Genomic DNA, 12522 nt, shown 5'->3' with positions numbered 1-12522 from the left:
AAAGAGCCAGGGATTATCTGCACAAAACTGGAAGGTTTATTGTGATTGGCGGGATTGTCTCCCCTGTCCACGACTCCTATGGAAAACAGGTGGGTTCCTTCCTGTGCCTCTGTCCTCCTTCAACTCCCGCCCTCCCATCCCTGGCCTGATAGTTCCTGGCAGAAAAACTGCCCCAACTCTGTCTCTGCTAAGATTCTTGGAGACACAAAATGCCCAGGTCCATGCATCCATCCTGCTTCCCATCTCAGGACCACAGTTGGACCTGAGTGGATGGGTGTTGAAGCAGCAGCTGGAAAGACCAGCTGTCCATGACCATAGAGCCACTCACAGGCCGGTCAGGACTCATTGAAAGGGGAGCAGGAACACCCACCGGGTGTGGCTTGGTATGGTGGATGCCAGGTTGGCAGCTGGTTATGGGTTGAGCTGCATTGGGCAAGTCTTCTCAGGGTTTTAGGAGAAAATGGCCTATGCCTCATATAGTCTGATTTAAAATTCATTTCCCTGCCCATCCCTCCCTACCACATATTCCGGCAAATCTAGGAGCTCTACCCATCATTCCCCCTTTCTCCCACAGATGCACCTTGGTGGGCTCTGGGAAAACTCACCTAACGAGCCAGACTGAGTCATAAGACAAGGCCACATTTGCTGAGTTAAGTCTCATCTCTGCAGGGCACAGAGGGGCTGCTTTGCAAATGGAGGCTCATCTATCGACCCTGTTGGGGTGGTATACACCACACACCCTTTATTCGTTTCCTTTCCCCACCACCATTCCAGGCCTGCCTGTGGCAAACGGACAAGTAAAGGGGTCACATCCCTCATTCCCTCTCACCACTGGAAAAAGGCTGCACCTTAACAATGGGTGGGCTTGGGCTGGTACCCCAAGGATGTTGTGGGGAACAGAGGGAGTCTCCCAATGATTGCTCTGTTGCTTCCCAGGGCCTCGTGTCAAGCCGGCACCGTCTCATCATGTGTCAGCTGGCCGTCCAGAATTCCGACTGGATCAGGTAGGACTGGCCTGAAGATGCCAGAGGCAGGTGGCCCGGAGACTTACTGGGAGTGAGGTGGGGAAAAAAGAAGAGTTCCAGCAGTAATTTGGATCCTGAAAGGATGGGGAGGCAGGGGCAAGATGCTAGCCTTGTGGAGGCAATACGTAGACCTCCAGGGATACCGGTAACTTTATTTTTGAACCAAACTATGAGGCCCATGAAAGTAAAGAAAGAGCTTGAATGTTGCACCTGTTTTGGCATCTCTGAGTCCTGGCGTGATTCTTGGAGCTTCCAGAAATATCACTGGGTTTTGGGTGAAGCATGACCAGAAAATCAGAAATGCCTCTCACTTTCATTCCCACTAACTTCCATGAACCCTCACTACCTTTCAGGGAATGTTCCCCGGCCTTTGCAATTTCCCATTCCTGAACTCAGGCTGCCTAAGGGCCCCACACTGGCCCCAGGAGAGAGGTGCGAGTCTGCCCTTAACGGCAGCCACACCAAATCACACCCACTAGGTGGCTTTCCTGCTCAATGCCTTTCTGGCCAGACGGGCTGCTAGGAAGGCAACTCCACCCCAACCCCTCCACTGAGCTTGCAGTGTAATTAAAGCAAGCTTCCACTAATTATGCTAATGATGCTCCCCAAAGTTCCTACCATTATAATTTGCATGGGAAGATGATGTTTAAAAAAAATAATGGCATGCCATGTGTGCTGTAATTTCCCCCTCTATGGAAAAATAAGCAGCACCTAGAGGTTTCCATGAAAGGGGCGAAGTGACGGGATGCTGACCTCAGAATGAGGAATGCAGAGAGTTCGCCCGGGAAGAGTAGGGTGGGCGGGAATGAGAGCAGTGAAGGGAAGCGACAGTAATAATTCAGCAGTGATCCTTGCCATTCGTGCACAGTGATTTGTGTGAGAAGCACATGCCCTTTATAGACTTTCTCATCCCCCTAACGACAAAGCTTTGGTAGAGAGACGGCTGCTTTTTCTCAGGTGAGAAACAGTCCCAGAGAAATCAAAGGGTTTGAGCAATGATACATTGATACATCCATAGGGAAGAAAGGATTAGAAATGAAGCCTCTTAACATTGTAACTCCTGATCTTCTGGGGATGCTGAGGACCTTGAATAAGGGTCCAGTGAGGAAATCACTGGGCAGGAGACTGTTACTGCTTGGATGTGCTTAGAAGATTCTGGAATAATTCCCTCATTCATTCAACAACTACTGAGTGCCTACCACCTTCCCTGGGCTGTTCTAGGTTGGAAAATCAGAATCCTGAGAATTGAGATCACTAGGGAGTCTAAGCATTGCCTCTAGAGATGAGGGTTGGCTGAGATGGGGTGCCTAACACTGGGAGCCCATTTAGCCAGATGAAGTGTTTGTCTCTGGCACAGGTGCGCTCCCGGGCACAGGGCCTGGCTAGGGGGAGCTAGGCTCCGGGCAAACGGCAAGCTGACTCTCTAAGGGTTTTCAGCTAGTGAGATCTCACCTCTGGGCACTTTAGGTGGGGTGGTGGGGTAGGGTGGTGGTGTTAAGGGGATGCACGACTGCTAAGAAAATGTTTGCGAAGGCAGGGTGTGGGGGCTCATGCCTGTAATTCCAGCACTTTGGGAGGCCAAGGTGGGCGGATCACCTGAGGTCAGGAGTTTGAGACCAGCCTGGCCAATGTGGTGAAACCCCATCTCTACTAAAAATACAAAAATTAACTGGGCATGGCGGCATGTGCCTATAATCCCAGCTACTCGGGAGGCTGAGGCAGGAGAATCGCTTGAACCCAGGAGGTGGAGGTTGCGGTGAGCCGAGATCTCACCACTGCACTCCAGCCTGGGTGACAGAGCGAGACTCCGTCTAAAAAAAAATCATTAAGTTGGCAATTAAGGCCCAGTGCTGCCTCCGTCTGGGGCTGGATCCCTGCTTACTTCACAAGCAGTATCTCAGAGGGGCTGGCCATTGCTGGGTCTGCGCCCTCTCATCTGCCTGCCATGCCTCACCTCCACACCCATAAAGCACCTCACTGCAGAGGGAGGCAGGCAAGACTGATTTTCGAGGGCTTGCAGCCTGGCTACCACTTGACAAAGGCCCAGCTCAGCTAATCCTTGTCACAACCCTCAAGGGTCCAAAGGAGGGTTTATTTTGTAGGTAATAATAGGAGCAAGATGCTGTACTGAGCATTATACACATAAAACTTACCAAGCCTTTCTAACAAGACCGTAAGCTCGTTACTGTTGTTATTCCCATTTTACCGATGGGGAAGGTGAGGCACTGGGAGATCACATAACTTTCCCAAAGCCACACAGTTGCAAAGAGCTGAGGCTGGAATTAAACCCAGGCAGACTGGCACCAGCATCTCTTCTCATAAGCCTATACCATGCTCTTCTCATTTTACAAAGGAGGAAACTGAAGCTCAGAAAAGTGTTTCACACCTGGGTTTTATCTGATTCAAGATCTAAGCACATGGTATGGCCAGGTCTTCCATGCTTCCTGAGCTATAATCTTTGGAAGGAAACAATAAGGAAAGAGTATGAGAACAGAAACCAAGAGAAATTTCTTTCCGATGATGTTAGGGTGGACCCTTGGGAGTGCTACCAGGACACCTGGCAGACGACCTGCAGCGTGTTGGAACACCACCGGGACCTCATGAAGGTGAGCTGGGCTGAGCCTGGGGATGCATGAACCACCAGGCTGCAGGGGAGGGGCTGGACCCGCAGAAGTCAGGCAAGGAGAGGAGAGGGTGCTGCTGGCCTCTCGACCTGCTTTCAGCCTCTTATTTCTCTGCCTGTTTCGAGAGAGACCAGCCTGTGTATAGCACAAAGAACAATGAATGAGAAACCCCGAGTAGCACCAGGGGCTACTCCCTGTCTTCCACCCTCAGTCTTGACTTCCCATTTGGGACGTTGCTGCTGGGTATGGTAGGCAGCTTTTATCAGCTGGGAGCAAGTTCAAGGTGGGATTAAGGAGACCACAGTGATAGGACTTCAGAAAGTGAGGGAGGAGGAGACTGGGCAACGAAAGGCAGGAGAAGAGAGGAGCACTTAGGGGAGGTACAAGCAGCCAAGCCCCGTGCCCCGCCTGTGGGGACCCCATTGGCACGTCACACCTGCCAGTCATTGCACCCCATTCCCACCCATTCCTCCTCACAAGAGCCCCATGGGCAGACGGTGTCTGATGCCTGTTTCATTAGTGCGTGAAAGGGAGCAGAGAGGGGAGACCACATATCTGAGAACACACAGTGAGTGTTTGGTGAACACAGATAGGCGAGAGCTTCTGTATTCCCCACTGGAGCCTGGGGCCTGTGGCTGGGCTGCAGAGACTTCAGGGCTGGTTGCCAGGTTAGAATGGGCTCCATACCAGCCAGCGGCACTGGCCAGAGTGTGCAGGAAGCACCCTTCCCAGATCAATGCCAACCCATCAACGCCACAGTGACAGGACGAAAAGCAATGCCACCGACGGTGAGAAGCCTGACCAACCACGACAGCAAACAATCAGTTCTGCTCGCCTCCACGGACTCTGCAGCAGAGCCCTCCACAGCCCCAGATAGCATCCACCTGGCACTGCCTTCCTACAGGGAGAGCCTCTGTCCCATCTGTGTCCTTGCTGCCAGAGGGCCTGTCACCATGTCCTTCCTGGGGAGCAGCCCCTGACCACCCCACACTCCACCAGGTGCACAGCCAGGCTTTATTTTAACAGATGTGGAGCTTCAGAGCTCTGTCCTGGGGAGCCAAGGGCAAGTGAGGTAAAGAGGACCAGCTGGCTGTTCTCTGTCTGTTGTTTTCTCCCCCATGCAATTGGAGAAAACTAATTTCCTTTCCCTTTGGCTTTCAGAACCTTTCTCACACATCCTGACCCTTCTGGTCCCCTTCAAAGGAGGCTGACTTGGGGCCACACTGACTTGCTCCTCTGTGCTGGTCTCCACAATAGCAGTAATGAAAGGCACTGTGTAAGAGTGTATCTGTCAGGATAGGCAAAGATGTGCTGTGATGACAAACATCCCTAAAAGCTCAGTGACTTCACACAAGTTTATTTCTCACACTACATGTCACCTGGGAAGTACCCGTGGGCCTGTGCTCTTTCTGGTCACACAGAAGCCTCAGGCTCCACGACAGAAGGGAGGAATGGGGACCCTGCAGGCATTCCTCAGTGCTGGCAATACTGGCTGGAAAGCCTGGCTATCATTTGTTGTCTAAATGCCCAGGCTTCCTGAACTCTACCTGTGTTACTCATGCCCAGGGTATGAGTCTAGGCCAGAGAAGCTCCACCAGGAGCCCCAGCTGTTTCAGCAATGGGCAGAGGCTGTCAAAGAACGTAGGTCACTGCTGGCCCCCCTGCCTTGGAGTAAGAGCTTGGAGCTGCTTCCTAAGAACTCTCAGCCTTCAAACTCCTAGCAAGCATGAGGCAGGTGTTCCCGGCATGCAGAGTAGACCAACCGCAGAGATAGATGCATGACTTAACAGGTGACTTGGGACAACTCTCCAATGTCAAGGCCTCTGAGAACGCAGGAGCCCATGGGGGCTGGCGAGGGCAGGATCAGGGAGTGCAGCCAGCCATTTTCTACTTCTCTGAGATAGAACAAGTCAAATGGGACCCACAGTGCAGCAAGAGGAAGAAACTCCTCAGCTACCAGACCAGTCAGGAAACAGGAATGCAGTGTTTTCTTTTCTGCTGGTGAAATAATACATGGAGGCAGACCACCCCTTCCACCCCACCAGCCACAGCTGGGAAAAGAAGCCCACCGAGAGGTGAAAAGATCCCACGGTACCCACCTCAGCTGGCTCCCAGATGTGGTCAGACGTGACCTCCTCCTATCAGGAGTCTTACAAAGGTGACAGGTTACCCCACAGGACAAATGCCTGCCCTTCTAGGGCTGAGAAGGACTCACACACTGCTCTGCCCACAGGATGGCCTGTGGAACAGGTGCCTAGAAGATCACCCCAGCCTTGGGCCTGGGGGTCCCCTGGCAGCAGAATCTGAATCCAGAAAGGGTGGTGTGCAGGAGTGGGTGGTGGGTACCCAGGCAGCTGGCTTTTGGGAATAAAGAAACCTCGAATAAGCAGTGGCCCTTGTGAAGCTAAAGAGATTGGGAATTCATCCTTTGTTTCTCTGTTGCCCAACAGCCACTCTCCCCGTCACCTCGGCCCAGTGGGGTTGCTAGTGGGTCAGCTGTGAGGAATGCTGTCTTATCAGCTCTGTGTTTTCTGCAGCACTGGCGAGGAGTAGCCTGGCAGATAACTCAGGACAATGGATAATGCACACAGAATTTCCGCTTGGCTCTGGCATGTGTATTCACACTGAGCAGGCGAGAGAGTGCTCAGAACCCACCCACCCTGCTTCCCGCAGCACAAACACATCCTGTGCTGCCTGGCACCGCTCTCCCTCTTGCTTGGCTGTGTTACTGACAACTCTGGCCTGAAGAAGCCGCAGGTGGTGATATTGCCTTGTGTTTGTATGACCTTTCCCAAGCTTACAGAGCCCTTTTGCAGACATGATCTCATTTGAGCCCCATGAAACATTTGGGGAGGGCAGATATTCATGTTACACAGAAGGTTCCAGCATCGCCTGCTGCTGACGGAGCTCCTGCCATGTGTCAGGCACCCCACAGGCACTTTGCATATGCTCGCCTGTGCGACCCGACCACAATTGGAAAAGGCGGGTATATGGTTAGACTCCTGAGTTGAGGTTCAGGAGCGATGAAGTAACTGTCCAAGCTCACATAGCCAGGAGGCAGAGCCCAAATTTGGCCCCAGGACCCATTATAACACCACATCTCATGCTTTTCCTACTGAGCTACTCCTGCCAGCCTAGCGACCACATGATGCAGCTGGGTCTAGAACCATCCCCAGGGCTCTTCCTCAGCTCTGGGTGGCCTCTCCATGATGGACAAGCAGATAACCATTTGGAAATAACTTTGAAATGATTCTCAAAGTCATGTGGCTAATAACACTCTTCTCCCTCTCCCTAGAGGGTGACTGGCTGCATCCTCTCCAATGTCAACACACCTTCCATGACGCCTGTGATCGGACAGCCACAAAACGAGACCCCCCAGCCCATTTACCAGAACAGCAACGTGCCCACCAAGCCCACTGCAGGTAGGGGAACACTGATGTGGGGTACCCAAACCTCAGAATCATGTGGAGGGCTTGTTAAAATAGTGATTGCTGGGATCCATCCAGAACTTGATTCAGTAGGTCTGGGAGGGGAAAGAGGACTTGTATTTTTAACAAGGTGCTGCTGATGCTGCTAGTCCACAGACAATACTTTGAGAACCCTGAATACTGAGCATCAGAGCAAACCAGTCACAATCAGAGAGAGGCAGGTGGTGGTGTGCACTCTTCTCTTGCATTTAAATATAATCATAGGGCCGGGCCTGGTGGCTCACGCCTGTGATCCCAGCACTTTAGGAAGCTGAGGTGGGTGGATAGCTTGAGCCCAGGAGTTTGAGAGTAGCCTGGGCAACATGATGAAACCCCACCTCTACCAAATAATAATAATAATAACAACAACAAAAATTAACCAGGCATGGTGGCACATGCCTGTAGTCCCAGCTACTCAGACGGCTGAGGTGGGAGGATCTCTTGAGCCCAGGAGGCAGAGGTTGCAGGGAGTGGGGGATTGTGCCACTGCACTCTAGGCTGGGAGACAGAGTGAGACCCTGTCTCAAAAACATACATGAATTTTAAGAAATAATTGTGTTAACTGGGAATTGAATGTACAAAATGGAGCATTTTTCTCTGCCTCTTCTAGGGAGGTTAAGGATCTTGCCCAGGGTCACACAGTGAGGAAGAAGCAGGGCCATGAGTCACACCCAGGCGGTCTGCACCCAGAATCCCCACACTCTTAGCCACCAATCCAGTGACAGAGAGCACCAACACATACCCCAGACCTAGGACTATGTGCCCAAATGATGCTCGTGCTTTACCTGCGTTCTTATTTAATGCAGTAGTACTGTGATATAGACACTATGTTCTCATTTCAAATAAAAAACAGATTCAGAGGAGAAAAGTGATTTGCTGATTTGTCACACAGCTCAAAAGTAGAAGAGCTAGAATTCATATTCAGTACTGGCAGGCTCCGAGGTCCATGCTCTGAAATTTTCTTCCAAGCCAACTCCAAGAGACAGATTCTGATATTACTTTTCAAGCCTTGAGACCATAAGCTATTATATTATTGGTCTATTATAAACAGGGTAATTCACAAAGAAGAGTCAGAATTTCACAGTTTGCATACAGCTACATGTGGGGGGCTCAGAAAATTTTGCTGGCTTGGAGCCCGGAGGGATAATTGAAAACCAGATCCCTCTCAGCCAAATAGGATGTCTGATGATTCTAAAGACCATCTGCATGGGAAGGAACGCCTTAGCCCAGCAGAAATGGTTCCAAACATGTACTTTGCTGAGTCTCCTTGGATGTGGGTGTAGCTGTCCAGTGGGAGGAGCAGCTAAGGATAGGCTTGGGACAAACCTGGGGAAGAAATGTTCATGATATAGAAAATGAAAGAAGCCAGCCGCCTATATGGCCTTTAAATGGAAAATCTGATCCAATTTATGTAGACATACCTGCATAATACACATTTAAAACATGAAAGAAAATAAATAATATACCAACAGGTTGGCAGTAGTTATATCTTGGGGTGGGATTATGAGTGCCTTAAGTTTTCCTCTTTATGTATTTCCCTCTTCTATATTTTCCAAGTTTCCAACAATGAAATAAACATAACCAGAAAATGGCTTCCAGTCTAGGGCTCACAATGTGTGTGCCTCAGACTGTGAATGAGAAGAAGAAATTTGTGCTGTCATATTTCTGTTCTTTCTCTCTACCCTCCTGCTACCTCCTGCTCCCCACTCCTGCCCCATCCATGCACCCTGATGTTTACAGTGGCCCCAATGGCGGGCCGACATGAGTGCCAGTTGTGAGTGGTTCTCTCCCACTCTGTCCCTGTCTGTCTTGCTCTCTCCCATAGCCAAGATCTTGGGGAAGGTGGGAGAAAGCCTCAGCCGGATCTGCTGTGTCCGCCCACCGGTGGAGCGTTTCACCTTTGTAGGTGAGGAACTAAGGAACTTGATTCCCAGTCCTGTCTCTTTTCTTTCTCTCCTCCCTTCATTGCTTCAGCAAAGATCCTCAAGCACATTCCCCCCACCGCAAATTCCTGTGACTGTGTGTGTGCACATACTTGTGCACACCGTATTACCCCACACAGGCATTGCACACACAAGAGCACATCAAAGACTCAGTCTCCCTCAGCTTCCTGCAGGCGCTTGCTACATTCCACCATGTGAAAAAGTTCTGCACCCCGGGTGTGCTTGTACTTTAAACCAGGTAATCCCTGAGAGCCGGCCACCTCTTGTGACCCCAAAAGCCATCTCTGTAGGTTGTAAGGATGTTGCTCTTGTGGCCAGCTCACTCAAATACAGAAACAAACAGAAGGCGCTCAGCATGAGCATGTGTGTGTTCATCATTGACTCCCCAGTCAGGCTATCTCATTCTGAAAGCCCCAGCAATGTGAAGTGCCGCTCCTGGAGCGGGAGGAGAGCTTCCTGTCCATTTTATGCCTGACTGTGCTCTCCATTCACCCTCCTCAGGTGTCACTTGTGCAGGGTGGCACACCACCCCCTTACTTGCACCCACCCCACCCCATCCCAGTGACTCCTGCTGAGGCCCTCAGGCAGACTGTGTGTTGGGTACAAGGAAGCCGGTTCCCTAAATGCCCTTCTTTCCTTCTTTCTTCCTTAGATGAGAATGCCAATCTGGGCACGGTGATGCGGTATGAAGAGATCGGTGAGTGGGACTGTGAAAGTGGGGAAAATGGGGACATTTGGAGCCCCCTGCCTTCATGACAGGCAACATGGGGAACAGAGAGGCTTGAAAACACGGGACTGTTTTGCAGCAGGGTCTCCTCTCGGAAGACGGATCGTTCCCAGGCTAAGATTGCATTCATAGTTAGCTCCCTTTAACATCTCTCAACTGGACTCCGGCCAGCTCCCAAGAGATAGGACTGGATCATTTGGTGATTTTTCCTTCAGAGCCTCTCCTTCCTCTAAAAAACATGAAACTTGAGCTTTGGCACCAGTTGGAAAGACCCTTCTTCTGAGCACAGACACTGCACACAAATGAGGCGGAAGAGCACCCCCGCCTTCCTCATTCAGTGCGTGAAGATGAAGAAATAGAGAGGGGACTGAAAGCCACCTCCACACCTCCCTTGCAGCCTTGGGCAGAGGCTAAGGCACTTCACTGTGTGTGAGGGCTGCCTGCCCAACCCAATCCCAGAGCAGGCCAGGGCGGGCCCGAGCCAGTGGAGGGCGGTTACACAGCTGTCAGGGTGCGAAGGCGTTGATGACCCCTACAAGCAAGTTGAGAAGCAGATAGGAACACTGAAATCTTCCCAGGGTTTCAGAATGGGTGAGAGACACAAGTGGGAGACGCTGGGGAAAGGGCAGGGAGACACCATAATAGAACTGGAGCTGGCACAGGTACCAGGGTAGAAGAAGGGTCAGTGATATCAGGAATGCCTGGAGCTCTAGGGCAAGACAGCCTGGTGTCCACACCCTCGATCTTCAACTTCCAGCTGAAAAGATCCTCCAAGCATCCCCTCCCGGTACTTTTCTGTCCAAGAACTGGAAGTCAGGGCTCCCGCTGCAATCCTGAGAGGCAGGGTTTGTCCTGAGCACTTGGTTCTTCCTGCAGACCCGGCAGATGTGATGTCATTTCAAGGGGCTTCTCTGGGTCTCATCCTTTCGCCTGAGGTGCAGTGGTGTCCCTGAATCGGCTCAGTTGGTTTCCTACAACCATTTGTAAAGTTTTCAGGAATTTTGTGAACCAGTTTTAAATACAGGCATTACTAAAAATTAAGTTACATTAACTTAAAATTAAATTGAATTAAAAACAAAAGGAATGAAGACTCAAAACTCCTCACTTCTTAATTATTTTACTATATTTTAATATCCTTTATTGACCAGCAGGTACTCTCTGAAGGCCACAGGAAGGAGCACCCGCCTTCCTGCTTGCTCCCCAAAACAGGCAGGAGCATTTGGCTCTAGGTTCTGTAGCCCCAGAACACCCAACAGGCAAGGATGGGAGTGAAGGTGCCGGGACTGGGCTGAAAGCTCCCACACTCCACTTCCCTGCAGTTCCAGCCTGGCCATCACCTGCTGCCTTCCCACGCAGTCTCTTGGCCGGCAGAGCTCAGAGCAGCCTTAGGACTTCTCATTGTATTCCAATGTGTATTTCTCTTTCCTTAGTCCAGAGATGTATTGTGGCAAGCTTGAACCTTGGCCTTGCTTGTCTTCCCAGTGCCCGGGGCAGGTGGATCGGGCTTTCCCCACCCTGACTCAAGGAGTCCCCTCTGGGAGAGGTCAGTGGTGATCAATGTTGCACAGCATACTGCTGTGTTCACTTCCAGTAGCTCATGGCTACCTTGGGAGGGGCAGGGGCCTCTGCTTACTCTTCTTGCTCCATAGCAGCTCTGGAGTTATGGTGAGACAGCCACCAGGGTCCAAAAATGCAGCTGGGGAGTGACCGACCTCTCACCTCTGGTTTCCCTGAGGCTCTGCCTGTCCCCTTCCACATCCCTGTGCTCGCTGAGAGGGAGGGTCTACCGGCACGTGATGGAGAAGGGACCGTGGGGGTAGAGAATGGAGAACACCTAGGTTCCGAGAAAGGACAGCTCAACAGCCACAGCTGTCAGATTGGGCTCAGGTCCTGGCATGGTCCAGGTGGTGGCTGCGTGCAGTGGAAACTGGGATGGGCTGCAGGGCTCGGGCTTCACATAGCCCGGATTCCTGGGAGGGGAGTGTGGACAGACAGCGTGCATTCTGGCTCGTGGCCCTGAATCAGGGTGACCTGGGGAAGGAGACGGGCCCAAAGAAACTGGAAGGGAGCTATGCTGCCTCCCGACTCCTGCACTGGGTAAGGCCCTGGGGCTCACATGTCCCCCTTTTTGATATTTCCTTGCACACTAAATGAGGAGGAAAAGCGATTTTCTCCTAGTTCCATTAGCACCTGTTGACCCTATTTACATGCTTCTAACAACTGACTGCTCCTCCAGGGCTGCCCTAGGCCACAGGCTGGTGGGCTGGAAACTTGCCTTAGCCTCATACGACTAACTGGGAGAAGTCACTGCTGCCCTCCAGTGGCCACACGTGGGATCTCAAGCCCTGCTGGGGCCGCTTGTCTGTGACTTAAATGTTTGCACTGGTCCTGCAAGAAAAGGTGCAGAGACCCCACTCTTGAACTCTTTGTGCTTTGGCTTAAAAAATAAAAGTCTCATATTATATTTGATTGGGATAGTGCGTCCCTGGCTTGAGAATAGGAAAGAGATTTATTTTCATGCCTGTGTAAGCAGGGATTTTTAACCTTGGCACTGACATTTGGGAACAGATTGTAGGATGTTTAGCAGCACTCCTAGCCTCCACCCACTAGATGCCAGTAGCATGCCACCCTCCCCCTCCAGTCCTGACATCCAAAAATGTCCAGACATTGCCCAATGTCCCCTGGCAATTGCAAAATTGCCCTCAGTTGAGAACTACTGATGTAGTGAAAGCTGAG

The 12522-nt window shown here is 51.3% G+C and overlaps 1 protein-coding gene across 5 annotated transcripts in view; it reads left to right on the top strand.

The window, feature by feature from the left end:
• NMNAT2 (nicotinamide nucleotide adenylyltransferase 2) overlaps positions 1 to 12522 on the top strand; it is a 174707-nt gene that overhangs the window by 130480 nt on the left and 31705 nt on the right. For 4 of the 5 annotated variants that reach the window (XM_005540192.5, XM_074029970.1, XM_074030035.1 and 1 more), the window contains exons 2-7: positions 1 to 89; positions 937 to 1004; positions 3553 to 3631; positions 6945 to 7071; positions 8942 to 9022; positions 9712 to 9756. In XM_005540192.5, coding sequence (XP_005540249.1) covers positions 1 to 89; positions 937 to 1004; positions 3553 to 3631; positions 6945 to 7071; positions 8942 to 9022; positions 9712 to 9756 — 489 coding nt within the window. Of the gene's footprint in view, positions 90 to 936; positions 1005 to 3552; positions 3632 to 6944; positions 7072 to 8941; positions 9023 to 9711; positions 9757 to 9865; positions 10058 to 12522 lie in introns of those variants that run through there. The other variant, XM_074030077.1, reaches the window with a different exon arrangement.

Source organism: Macaca fascicularis, chromosome 1 (assembly GCF_037993035.2).
Source record: "Macaca fascicularis isolate 582-1 chromosome 1, T2T-MFA8v1.1".
Classification (NCBI taxonomy): domain Eukaryota; kingdom Metazoa; phylum Chordata; class Mammalia; order Primates; family Cercopithecidae; genus Macaca; species Macaca fascicularis.
This window is presented reverse-complemented; position numbering and strand designations above follow the sequence as displayed.